The sequence below is a fragment of the Benincasa hispida genome, chromosome 5, assembly GCF_027475165.1.
Source record: "Benincasa hispida cultivar pf3 chromosome 5, pf3_genome.v1.1, whole genome shotgun sequence".
NCBI classification, from domain to species: Eukaryota; Viridiplantae; Streptophyta; class Magnoliopsida; order Cucurbitales; family Cucurbitaceae; genus Benincasa; species Benincasa hispida.
This window is the reverse complement of record NC_143482.1, coordinates 26,223,092-26,237,847: the sequence shown is the minus strand read 5'-3', so window position 1 is coordinate 26,237,847 and position 14,756 is coordinate 26,223,092. Positions and strand designations below refer to the sequence as shown.

At 29.0% G+C, this 14,756-nt stretch overlaps 1 protein-coding gene and 1 long non-coding RNA gene across 2 annotated transcripts; both read right to left on the bottom strand.

Moving 5' to 3' along the window:
- Positions 1–3,261: 3,261 nt before the first annotated feature.
- On the bottom strand, positions 3,262–4,074 carry LOC150036001 (fatty acid elongase 3-like). Its single transcript, XM_090313540.1, has one exon. The coding sequence runs from the start codon at positions 4,072–4,074 to the stop codon at positions 3,262–3,264; it is 813 nt and encodes a 270-aa protein (XP_090169666.1).
- Positions 4,075–7,072: 2,998 nt separating this feature from the next.
- On the bottom strand, positions 7,073–8,119 carry LOC150036000 (uncharacterized). The gene is made up of 2 exons (XR_016529891.1): positions 8,009–8,119; positions 7,073–7,566 (listed from the first exon to the last, which is right to left on the bottom strand). It is a non-coding gene; the product is annotated as an uncharacterized LOC150036000 (long non-coding RNA).
- Between the last annotated feature and the right edge of the window lie 6,637 nt (positions 8,120–14,756).

Genomic DNA, 14,756 nt, shown 5'->3' with positions numbered 1-14,756 from the left:
AATAGTGCTACCAAGATGAGATACCCAATTTCATCCATATACTTATAGACCATTTAAGCTATATACTATTAACTTGATCCTGTTTATGTCACTACGTAGGGTTAAAGTATTCATACTATAGTCATGAATATGTTTATTGAATTTTCATAATAGAATGCAATATCAACAACTTTATCGAATAAGATACTCAATAATATTTTATTGATAAATAGAATGTTCAACACCAATTTTACGAACTATGAGTTTTAGGACATTCCTAACATAATGCTGGTTAATTAAGCTAAAGAGTTTAGCCGGTTAATCACGAATCGTTGGAGTTCATGTTTTGTAGGTCCATTAGGTCCCCTTATTAGCTCACAAACAGAATAACCTTAGAATAGCGTGATAAGAGAATTTGAAACGTTCAAATTCAAATTGAGGGAATTAGTAATTATATACGATATAATTACACGTTTAATTATCAAATTAAACAAAATTGGAGAATCGGATAATATATAAATATGATTTAAATATTAAAATTACATGAATGAGGATTCATGTTTGTGAAATTATTGGTGTAAATAATTTAATATTGGATATTAAATTATTTTAATTAATTAAATTGTTTAATTAATTATTAATTTTATTTAAAATTATAAACTTGAAAATTTATATCAAATTCAATTTTTTGTCTTAATTTAATTTTCTGAAATTTAAATTAATAAAAATTGATTTTTTATATTAAATTTGAAAAATATGGACTAAGTGGGTTATTTCAACAATGAACCCTCATTTTCCAAATTGAGTGGGATTGGTGTTATCTCTTCATGCAAGAGAGTTGCATGAACTTGTTGAATAAAAAAAGTTATTTAGCTAAGTTGAGAATCTAGGGATTTGCTGAAATCCAGAAAATTATTGAAGAATAATTCTTCAACTCCAAAACACCAAACAACCAGTCTTCTTCCATAAAAATTCCCTCTAATCTCAGTATATTTTGGGTCCCACCACTCAATCTAAGGTCGAAGAGAAGAGTAGGGAAGATCCATTGGTGGTCCACAAGCTTTTGGAGTCATATTTGGAGTTGAATTCGTTGATTGAAGATCTTCAAAGATATATCTTGAAATCCTCTTTTTAGTTCTTGAACATGCTTTCATAAATGCTAAAATTGTTTAATTAGAGTGCTTAATGATTCTGTTTGCTTCAGCTAAATGTTTGCTAACTCCTACAAATTAAATATTTGATATCTAATTTGAAGATAATTTAATTAAAAAGTTAAAAAATTATTTAATTTAATTTAATTTAACGAAATTAATTGAATTAAAAGTATAGATTATGGGAGAGATGTTTCATTTAATATGATTTAAATGAAATCATTAATTTAATTAATGATTAATTTAATTAATTAAAGAATTCCCACATAGGGAGGTTACGTGGGAGTTATCTAGCACATAATAGTTTTGGCCTTTTGTCTCTCAAAGAAAAATCCTCCTTCTTCCTTTCTTTTTCCAAATTCAATTTGTTCCCACAATCCAAAAATTACCAAAAGTTTCTCAGAAGATAGGAATGTTGTTCTTTTGGTGGTGTTTTAAAATCTCAATTGACGAATTAGATTCTCACTTGGTTCTATAAAAATAAAGGTTTTCTATCTATTTTTTGAGAATTTTAAGCATGCTTAACTTAAGTTCTAATTTTACTGTAGGCTAAATTTTGTTTTTCTTATATTATTTCTGAATTGCCCAGTGTTGAATTGCCTAGTATATGGGTATGTCAGAAACCCCAAATTATAAAGATTTTTGGTTTTTTCCGTTGCACTATGGCTTTCATCCCTACATAATTGTCTTTTGATTATGATATGATGACCTTCCAGACATGTAGTTAGTAGTTTTTGATATCATCATCTGATTTCCTTCTGATTCCTGTATGATTACCTTATTTTTTATGTCTGATTGTCTTTTGATTGCCTTTTATTTTTTGTCAATTAATTAGTAGCTTTTGATACTCATTTGATTATCTTTTGATTGTCATCTAATTACCTTTTATTATTTGTGATATAGTATATAATTTCTGATATTGCCATATAATATTACCTTCTAACTGTGATATGATTACCTTCTATTCTTTGACACGTAGTTAGTAGTTTCTAATATTGGCAGCTGATTGCCTTTTGATTACTATTTGATTACCTTTTATTACCTTTTATTTGTTGTCAATTAGTTAGTAGTTTCTGATAATCTTCTGATTTTCTCTTCATTGTCATCTAATTATCTTATATATTTTGTCACATAGTAATTTCTAATATTGTCATTTGATTGTTATTTGATTATCTTCGATTTTTGACACATAGGTAGTAGTTGTTAACATTACCATCGATTACCTTTTGATTGCCTTCTGATTACATTCTATTTTTTGTCAATTAATTGGTAGTATCTGATTGCTACCTAATTACCTAATTATTGTTGTCTTATTGTTATTTGATTACACATCTTATTACTATTTTATACTTATTTCTCATTTATTCTCTATTTTTTAAGTGGTTTAGAATCAAACGCAAACAAGAAAATCTTCAACAGTATAATGTTGGAATCAAAATCTTGAATAATGGAAATCCAACCAACATTTCAAATCTTCAGTGAATTGAGACTAGAAAATGTGCGAGATAGAGGAATGATAGACCCTAATTTTAATTGAGGGTAATTTTGGAATAAGAAAAAAAAATTAAAATTAGATTCCCCTCATGAAATCAATAACAATTTTTTTTTTTAGTTTTCAATATATTGTCATATCAGCAAAACATGAAAAACTGATGACATGGTTATTAAAACCTATATTTAATTTGCTACCCACTTCAATTCTCCTTTAAAAAGAGAATAACTCTATTAAGTGACCATTTATAAATATCATATATTGGTGACAATGAAAAATCATTATAACTTTACAAAAATCTAAAAAAAGATATTTTTTTTCCAGAAACACGCATGTCAATTTTTACGACACTTTTCTCTTTCTCCCCTTGAAATGGTTGTCATGGAAATATTATTTCGTTAGGGAAGCATGAAAAAAGTGAACGTTAATTAACCACTATATTTTCGAAACATTCTCTTATTCATCATTCTAATAAACATGTATATATAATAATACAATAGATGTTGAGTTCTCTCTGATTTTACAATGACGTACATAAAACATATATTGTGACTTTCAATAGAAACATCATTCATATGGCTAGCTAAAACGTAGGTACTTGAAATATTATCCAAAAGTTTGATATTGCCTCTAAAAAATTCATAAAGTTTTATTATTCTTGTTTGTGTTGGCATGCATCACATAGCTTTTGGAATGAAAGTCAATGAAAAGAGCCAAAAGAGAGGCAACGAAAACAATACTGAAACACCAACTCTTCATACCCGAGCAGCCACCAAGGGATGATGACCTTCCAAAATGCTCATACAACATCCAACCCGAAACCACTAACGCAAACACAAATTGCAAGATTTGGCAATTAGTGACCAACTTTTTCCACTTTGGTTTAATCCCAATGGAGCACAAGAAATAGTAGCCATACATTATGATGTGCACTATGGCATTGACTACTATTCCTATTGAGATCAACGATTGGGAAGTGCTAAGCCAAAGATAAGACATGATCAAGACCATTGAATGGTGGTAAAGATGGAGGAATGTGAGCCGTTGATAGGATCGACTAAGGATGATCAAGAGGGTGTCAAGAAGTTCAAGAATCTTAGAGAGGTAGAAGATGTAAGCCCAAAAGAAGAGAGGTCCAATTGGTGGGGTTTGAGGTGGGAAGCAAATAAGCAAACGAGGGTGAGACACATGGTAAATTGAAGAGAGAGTGCATCCAATGGCCATAATGAAGTAGAGGATGAGGAGGATAAAGTTATGAAGGGATGAGATTGCTTTGAGGAATTGAGGGGAAATGGAGGGAAAGGGAATGTGGGAAAGGAGGAAGGTAAGGGATAGGTAGGAGAAGATTGTAAAAATGAGGAAAAAAGGTGAGGATCCAAAGGTTTGGCCTTCAACCCATGCAAAGTTTAGAAGAATGGTATGGTTCACTAGGAAGATTGAGAGGTTCGTCATGATGTGTTTGGGGAGAAAGTTGATGGACTTTGGATTCTTTAAAGAATTGAGGTAGTCATACTTATTAGGCAATACCTCTTCATGTGGATTATATGTAATTTAATTCTTTGATTAAAAATTGAATTAGTAGTAATAAACCTAACTTTGAGAAAAAATTTTCTTTAATCAGTTAATTAATATTTTAGGTTCAAATTTTTCCTTGAACAAGATTTTTTTTTTCTGATTTAGTCCTTGAAAACTTTAGAAAAATCATTTTATTTGTTCTTCAACTTCTTGGAAAGCTATTAAGGGGTGTTTGGACATTGACTTGAGTCGAATTGAGTTGGATTTTTAACTCAACTCAATTTTTGGTCCACTAACTTTTCACAAGTCGGTATTATACAAATCAATTCCATCAACTTCAATAATATTCACTATTAAAGTTTATACATTTATTGAGGAACTCCATCTATCCCCGTTTCTCTCCCCTCGTCCAATGTTTTTAGTAACTCTATTCGGTAGCTACCGTCGACGACCAACTCCGGTAACAATAATTGCCCACAACATGTTCTAACGACCACCTTCAGTAGCAAACTTAGCGACCACTTGAACGATTAACTATAACAACCATATTTGATGCCCAACTCTAATAACAACCACCATCCATGACTAATGTCGCCTCATTCCAACGACATGTTTTGTTGTCTACCTCTGGCAACCATCTCTAGTGACCACCTCGAACGTCCAACTCCAGGCGATCATCACATCTGACAACCAAACTATGACAACCACCTCCTGGGACCACCTCTATCGAAGACCACCTTCAGCAAATATCTCCAACGACCATCTCCAGTGTCCCAGTCCACTCGACTATAACCTCCGACAACATCAATGATCACCTCTGGTGACCAACTCTAATCACCAACTACATCGATCATCTCCAATAACTAAGTCTAAAACCAACTCAACTAATATGCTAAAAAAACATACCAAAAAAAAAAAGACTTTGTTGGTGAAACCGTTTTTAAATAGACATATGAAATTATTAGTTTAACGTAGAGGTGTTAAAAAATTGGACAAAATTGGCGAACCTAACTGGGTGGTTCAGTCTTTTATTTATTTATTTAATGTGGTACCCTTGATTCACTAAAGAGAGAATCGTGTTGCTCTGTCTTGTTCTCAATTCGCAAGGTTAAAAAACGATTTAAAACTGAACCGAACCGATCCTTCTTATTATAAATGTACTTTATGTTTTTTATGTCGCCCAACCCACTCCTTGTCTTTTAATTTATAAGCCCAACTAGTCGTTAACGCAATAAAAATCCAAAATGTAAAAAAATTAATTTCCTTTTTTATAAGAACCCCAGCCGCCCACCCAACGCGTTATTTATTACGATATTTGTAATAGATAGTAAAATAAGGGATTTTTTTTTTAAAAAAATATATCAACTCTTAAAAATATTATTTTTCTAGTTTCCACACCTTTTTCTTCTCTTTATTTTTTATTTTAGTTTTTAATGTTTTAATTTTCTTTCTTTTTCTTTGGTTTTTGCTTCTTTCCCTTTTTATTTTTTTATTTTTTTCCTTTCTCTAGTTTTTGCTTCTTCAATTTCTTTATTTTTATTTTTTATTTTATTTTATTTCTCCGACTTTCACTTCCAGTTTTTCTTCTTCCCTTCCTTTTTTTCTTTTTTTTTTCCTTTTTTTTCTCTAGTTTTTGTTTTTTTCTTTCATTTCTCCAATTTTTGCTTCTTTTTTTTTTTTTTTTTTTTAATTTTCTTCTCTCTATCTGATTTTTGTTTCTTTCCCTTTTTTCATAAGAATTATGAGGTTGAATTTTGTACTCAAGACTTGAAAGTACCCAATTTATAAGTGACTTAACACCAACAAGCCGATCATCAAGTTTGATTATTATAACGAAATATTAAATATAAATAGTAAATAAAAACGAATTTGAAAGAAACTATTTTTGTAGTTCACAAATTTACACCATTTGTAGAAAGATTTCTTAAAAGTTTGAAATAAGAAACGAGAATAGTTATTAAAAAAGTTAAATTTTTCAAAAGATGAGAAATGTGAATGATATCAAACAAGCCAATAGTTTTTTGTTTCTTTTTATAGGACTTTAAGAATATGATGTCTATCATAAATAAACTTGAAAAAAAATGGCATAGATGACCCAAAATGAACGGTACAAATTGAAATATTTGTATATTTGTGTACTATAATATTTATTTACAAAATCAAACGAAGAAGAAGAGTTTGGTTTGGCTTTTTGCTGTTTTTACAAAAGTACCCTTGCGAGATATCGAAAAGAAAAAGGATCGTACGAATGTTTGGAAAGATAAGGAAAGGGACAATAAAATGGTCAGTAGCTATCATTGATAGAAGCTACCACTAATAGCATATTATCAGTTATAGAAGCTAACATTGATAGCACATTATTGATGATAGAAGCTACCACTAATAGTACGTTATTGGTGATAAAAGCTGCCACTGATAGCATGTTATCGGTGATAGAGAGCTATTGCTGATACCATGATACCAAGGAGATCATTGATAGCATATTATCAGTGATGTTATTAGTGAAAGAAGCTATCACTGATAACCACGATATGCGTGATATTAGTGATATTGGTGATAGAAGTTAGTAAAATCTATATATCAAGTTTCTTTGAAAGTTCATAATTAGTTATACAAGTCTATCATTGCTTGTCTTAAGTGTTAATATTTCAAGGTTGATTCTAATTGATGAAAGTCTATTAGTGATAGCAATTGATAGCTGCTATCAGTGGCAACGACGATAGAAGATTATTAGTGATAGCTATTGTGTTAATATTTCAAAGTTGATAGTCATTTATGAAAGTCTATCAGTGATAGCCATTAATAGTTTTCCATTACTACTATAGCTCAATCTTTTAAAGTTGATGGTTTTCTTTCCATGTTAATTAATAACTACTTATAAAAGTCTATTATTGATAGCTATTGATAGCCTTAACTGTTAATAGTTCAATGTTGATTTCAATTGATAAAAGTGTATCAATGATAGTCGTTGATAATTGATAGTAATTTAAAAACTAATATTTCAAGATTATATTAATATTTCTCAAATTGGAAGCTACCACTGATAGCAACTATCAATGGTAGCAATCGTTGATAGCAGCTATCAGTGATAACTTTCAATTTGAGAAAATCGGGAAGAAGTGAGCAAAATGGTGGCTAAGCGTGGATTTTTTAGTCTTTTACAATTTTTTGGTCTATATATACAATTGTTTTATCCTTGTAGTTTGAGCTTAAATACTATTTATGCAACTAGTTCTATAATTATCCAATATTCACCATTCAATCTTCCTAAAAGAAAAACCTTCAACATTCATTCTTCACCTTCTCCTCCCCCGTTCGCACGCCATATCCATTTTCCTCCAGACTACCATGACTCCCCTCCAGTTCACACTTCACATGTCGGCATCTCCATTATCTATATGACCACGAGTTCGCACGACCAATAGCCACCTACCAATAACATTCCAAATTTGTAAATAAACATTATACGAAATTTTATTTTAAATTTTAATTAAGGTTCAACATTAAAATTCGTTTTTCTAAGTCTAGTTAGTGAATACTATTTTTAAATTTAAGACATAAGTTTAAAATGGACCCATAAGTTACAAATAAAATACTAATTTAGTAATTAAACAAATATTTAAGTAAGAAAATGTCTTAAGGAATAAAATAATGATAATATAATAAGACTTTTAAAAAGAATTATCTAGAAAGATTGGAATTAAAATAAAATAAAACAGACTAATAAGTTAATATATATATATATATATATATTGAAGAAATAACTAGAAAGAAAAAGAAAAAGAAAGGAAAATATTATTAAGAAAAAAAATCTAGAAAATTGGAGAGAGAAGGAAAAAAAAAAAAAAAAGGAGGAGGTCAGTGGAGGCACCCCTACAAATCCCTGTCCATAAGTCTTCGGCATAAGTGGGAGCAACCTCCTCGAGAGATTCTAGGTAAGTGCTTCCTCTTCCTCTTCCTTTCTTCTTATATTATGTTTCGTTTTCTATTTCCCTTCTTTCAATAAATTAATATCATATTATTACTACTACTAATATTATTAATAGAGATAATTACAAATATAACAATCAGATTCAAAGCATTAATAGATATAACATAATGTAAAAAAAATTACTAATATGACAAGATTTAAGATAGTCTATCAGTGATAGACCATATTGTTGGTAAGAGTATAGACCACATTGCTGGTAAGAGTCTATTAACAATAGAATTCTATCATTGACAGACTTGGTTATATTTACAATTTTTTTAAAATGATATTATACACTTAGTTATTATCCCTAAAAATACCACCAATTGCAATTACTATGTTTTTAAGAGTTACTAGTACACTAATAATAATAATAATAATAATAATAATAATAATAATAATAATAATAATAATAATAATGTTATGTTAAATACAATTAATATCACTATAATCAATGTTATTATTATTGTTATGTTAAATATTATTAAAATCACTATAATCAATGTTATTATTACTATTACCCACTATTAATATTAATATTAATATTATTATTATTATTATTATTATTAATGTTATGTTTAAATATTATTAATATCACTCTAATTAATGTTATTATTACTATTACTAATATTACTATTATTACTACTACTCATTATAAGAAATTTTGCCTCTGATGGCGGTTGGAAAAACTAAATACGGATATATAATTTTGGTTTCTTAAAAAGAAAAAAAAATATAGATTTTTAATGTTGATTTTAAACCGATATTAAAGATGAGGCTACTATACCCACATTAAAGATCTTCTCTAAATTTTTTAATTTCTAACTCACTTTTCTTTTTATAAATCCACTATTTCTCTCTCAACAACTCCCACTCCTTTCTCTCTCAATCTTTACAATCTTCTCATTTCTCTCTCAACCTTCATCTTTCTCTCTTAACCTTCACCATTTTCTCATTTCTCTCTCAACCTATACCGTTTGGTCAATATAAATTTTTAATAGATTAGTTAAAAAATTTGTCACTTTTTTTTTTGTTGTGAATTAGTTAATTTTTGTGTTTTCTAAAGTTGAGTTGTATATATAATAGCAATTCACATTTTATTTTGTGCATGTACAAATAAAAGAAAAATATTATTGATTTTCCGTGCATAAATAAAAAGAGTGTATATGTATTTTTATTTTTCCAATAACAAAACCATGACGTACATTTAATAATGGAAATTATCGATAAAAGAAAAAGATGAAAACCGAAAACTGACATTAAAAATGAGTTCAATGTCGGTTGAGAACCGACATTGAAGATGGTATTCAATATCAGTTGAAAACTGATAATGAAGATAATTGGCATTGAAATCTTGATAATTTATAATATCAGTTTTAAACCAACATTGAAGACAACTGACATTGAAGACCATTTATAGAACGATCTTCGATGTCAATTTTCAACTAACATTGTACCCCTATAATGTTAGTTTTAAACCGACATTAAAGCCTACTTTTGTATTAGTACTTGCTTTTACTACTATCACTATATTATACTGTTATTAACACTACTATTATAATTATTACTATTATATTGTTATTGTTATTTCTTATTATAATATTGTAAAAAATTAATCGTAACCATACCAATGCTCTCAAGACTTAACAGTTGTAATTCTATAAATAAGTTCATTAAGTTCCTTAATGGATAGTCTTAATACTAGTTTTAATCAAAAGTGCTCTTCATAAATTCTATAATCAAACCACAAAAAATAATTAAGAACAAATAGGATCGCGATTGAGGTAAATAGTTTATCTCACACTCTCAAATAAAATGTTTTATGCTAGTGTGACTTTGTTATGTTGCATTACATGATTAAAACATATTTCTTTAAAATGAATATTGTGCATTATGTATGCTTATAACTATGTCAAGATCATGTTGTTTTTAGGTTAGACTACGATTTCAGGGCTAGCAAGCTATGAAGCATAGATACGATACGATTACATTATACGGATACGATCGGATACGGTGATTCGTCACTAAAAAACTAAGATACAGATACGTCTAAGGATACATCACTTTTTTATATATTTTTTATATATATATCTAAAAAAAAAGGATACTGATAAGTTGAAGAAACATTTTTTCTTTAAAAGAATCTAGGATATAGATAAATTTAGCATAGAAGTTAATAACAATAACACAAAATAGAATACGAACATTGAAATACAATTAAAAAAAAATAACATCTAAGATGTTGAAGTACAATAGTTAATAAAATGCAATAAAAAAGTGACTCATATTGTAAAGAAGAAGAAAAAGATTAGAGAGAGAAGTATGAAGATAAACGAAGAACTTATTGTTGAAGACATCCAAATGGTTTATATTTTGGTGGACTTTGTGGGGACTCAAATGTGAAGATGAAAATTAGATGATTCTAGTCTATGATTTGGTTCGTTATTTATTTATTTTTCTTTTAGTTTTAGACTCGAATAGTGAGTTTTTTAAATAGGTTGCCTAATTTTAGATTGGAAAAGATTAGATGAGTTACTTGTCTTTTTTTTTTCTTAATAAAAAAGTACACATAAAAATAGATACGTCAAATCACGTGTCATATACGTATCTGGAAAGTATCTGACAGTATAGATACGTCAAATCGCATGTCAGATACGTATCTGTGAAGTATCTGGAAGTATCGGTATCTGATACGTGTCTAATACTAATTCTTTGTCTCACATGAAGTATCTGTGCTTCATAGCTAGCAAGATATGTATAGTTGCACCCCTCTAGACCTAACCTTACGTTATGTTTATGTTAGGGGCTAACAAGGTATGTATGGTTGCACGTCTCTAGTCCTATCTTATGTTATATTAATGATAGATGTTGGATGCGACTCTGATTAATACAAGTTTTTTTTCTTCAAAAAAGGTTTTACTTAACTAATAGAAATTTTTCTTTTAAAAAATTTGATCAAAATACATCTTATGATAAAAAAGTTTAGGTATACATGTCGTAGCAATCAGAGTTTTTTATCTAAGGATGAAGCCATTACACAACCATTGTCACCGCCACTTTGACAGTCCACCACGACAAATGTATTTGTTTTTAAAAGTTTGATAGATTTTGGTTAAAAAAAAAGCAAAAATGTGTTTGTATTTGAGACAATGAGCAAAAAATGAGTTGAGACAACATGTAAAGCTTGAGTTGGGATAGAAGGTAGGAGGAAAAAAAAACTAGTTTTAACCAAATCGAATAGAACCCACCTGAACAAAATCAAGGTGGGGTTTAGAAAGAAAAAACAAGCCTAGCTAGTTTTCAGTGGTTCACACTTATTAAAAATCGACCAATTCAATTTAGTGTTGGATCTTGCTCAAAATTAGATCGAACCAAATCGTGCACATTTCTAGTTCATAGTATTTAATGGTTATCTTATGTAGTAGTTTATACTCTCTTGACTTTTGATTTCACCCAAAAGGCTTCTTATCATTGACGATCGTTGTCATCCCTTATATGTTTATGATCATCTTTTTATCTAGCTAATGTGGTACTTTGATTGTATTCCCAACACTAACACACATGCATAATAAACTCTAATCTACAATTTGGTATAAAAAGCTCTAAATCCCTTGATGACCCTGCTATTTTTTTTTTTTTTTTTTTTCATATTACACTCATACATTCCACTAATGTGAGAGGATATTGTAATTATGTTGTTTGTATGAAGTAAGAGTATTTTGTCTACATCAAGTACAATGATCATGAAAAAAGTTGTAAAGTATATGTGAGGTTTTAAGTTGACATCTAAATTGAGTGTTAATAATTTAGAAAAATATGTCTGCAATTGAAGGAGTAAACAAAAAGTTAAACAAATATAAAATAATCACAAGAAAATCATACTTTTTTATATTACAAAAAGCTACCCTAAATATACCTGACTTAATAACTAAACTCAATACCTCAAACACAGATTTCCTACTCTTGACTAACAACTCTACACCACAAACACAAACTTCTTAACTGCACATGCATAACACCAGACTTTATAATTCAACTTAGTACCCCAAAAATCCTCTTACATTTATTTTCTCAATCATTACGTATATATATTTTACAACAGATGGATAAACATAACTTTGAATGTAGTTTGTTATCAAAATCTCACCAAGGTATTTGAGACATTATTTGTGTTGAGTTGAGTTTTTAATCTAATTTAGTTGGCCCAATAACTTCACAAATTGGCATTAAATAACTTAATTTCACTAACTTCAATAGTGTTTACTATTTAAGATCGTACATTTATCAAAAAAAAGTTTATCTTCCCCTTTTATATGTTCTCGTATCATGCATCTTTCAACGATCTTTTTTACTTTGGACATTAATCCCTTTCATGACCATCAATAAATTGGGAAAATGCTTTAATCATAAAAAATAATATATTCTTTTTTAGGATCTGTTTTGATTGTCTAGAGAAAATAATGTTTTTCAAAAGGTCATCTTTATTTAATATCTTTTGATAAAAACTAGTAAACTTTAAAATGTCTCAAAATCTATTTCGAAGAATTGCCAAACACTTGAATTTGTTTAAATAACTTATTTTAGAAATTAAACACCTGAAAAGTAATCACACCCTTACTAATATTGTACCACGTGCAATGCAGTTGTATTATTTTGTTAACTAAATATATAAAGTTTTGAATAATTTAGAAGATATATTATTCAATATATTTGTTTTAAATTTTAATAAAGTTTAATTTATATTTTATATATTCTTATTATATAAAATTAATGTGTTGGTAAAATGTTCTAGCTCATGTAAATATAATTTTGATGTACTAGTTTAATAATTATTTTAATTTCAAATTTTTAAAGATAACATTATAGTGACGTCAACAATTTATTCACGAAAAAGATTTATATATTTTCATTAGACATTATAGTTTTATTTTCATTTGTATTAATTAGTTTCATGTAATAATTCTATATTTATAATAATAATACATTGTTGATTATCATATAAGAAATTTTCACAGACAGAAAAAAATGTTAAATTATTGACAGAAATAGGAAAAAAAACAATAATGGACTTCTATCAATTTTTATTACTGATAGATTTTTATCAATTTCAAAAATGGTTATCTAAGTGAATAATTAAACCTATCCTAGTGAATCTTGAACAAACCACAAATCTCTGTCTAATGAACCCGAAGGTACACAAACTTCTAATAGACACGAATGTACAAAAACCTCTAGTGATCCCGAAGGATCACAAGCCTCTATGCGCATAACATATCTAATTTACTATATCAGAGTCTCAAAACATGAAAATATAACATATCTCATAAAAATAACATCATGCTCATATATCTTCTTTAATCATGTAAATCATATAATACAAGGAATTGCATATACATTCTCAGTGGATGCAACATGTCTGCTTTCTATTTTAATTGTTAAATCGTTTGTGGATGTGTAGATTAATGGAGTTTTCTGGGATGTAACATCGGTTTGTTAAATTCATTTACATTTCCAGTTAATTGTAAAGGCTCCTGTGTTTTTGGACATAATTAATTACTATCGAGTCTGTAATTACAAAATTAGTTCGAGTTTTGAATCGTTCGTGAGGAAGTTCAGAGCAAGGGTTGTTGTTCTTCAAGGAAGAAGACGACCAAGTGTTGATCGGGTCGTGCAGACGATGAGGTAAACGATTGCTGAGTATCGAATGCTCGGGTGTCATTTAATGCGCACGCATACTAGACGATCGTATAGTTCAGCAAACCTCATCGCTTAATTACTGACTATATGATCGTGGAGTAATCGCATGGTAAATCGTTTATCTTTTCGCGTGTTAAGCGATCGTCTAGACGATCAGGCTTCACAGCCTCGTTGTCGTCTAAGATTGTTTAGCTTTTCGCGCTATCGTCTAGTCTGCACTACACGATCATTTACCTGGAGGCATTTACTAAACGATGGAGCTTTGTCCGGCAGTTTAAGACCCGGTTCGCCTGTGTACCAGTTTTCTCAATGGAAATATATAATAGATAGAATTTTTTCATTCCAGTTTGTGTTGGTTCATCCCGGTCCATTAATCTTTGGTTTAATACATGAGATGTATGTTTATTATATGTCATATGGTATGAACATATAGAAAAATCCCACCTTAGGTTATGTATTGGTCATGCATCATCTCTTTATAATAAATGTTATAATTTAGAGAAGCACGATTTAAATTACGTAAGAGCATGCTCATGCATCATATAATGTAACAGTTATATTTAGCATGCATAAAAAGCATTGACATGCATCATCTTTATATTATAATTGTTATAGTATAAGGGTGTATGAAAAGCATGTTTGCTTGGTTGTTACTAGTATAGAAAAGTTATGTATAGTAATATGACCGGACATTGCATGAATCATGACACATAGGTTACTTTATAAGCGTTATAAATACCTTGTTGTGTGGCAATGTGTTTTAGTTTTTTCTTTTTTAAAGGTTAAAGAGAATTTAGAACTAAAAGCAATAAGAAAGACATGCATGCTCACTTAGGTTTAATTCATGGTTTTAAAATGTTTAAAACTTGGATGATATAGACCTAAGATTACAGTTCTAATATGATTAGCAACCCTTAGGCTTTTATCTTTTAATCAGTTTAATAGGATTAAA

What these genes read in the sequence shown, in the direction of transcription:
- LOC150036001 (XM_090313540.1), bottom strand. Translation starts at nt 4,074, where the DNA reads ATGACGAACCTCTCAATCTTCCTAGTGAACCATACCATTCTTCTAAAC.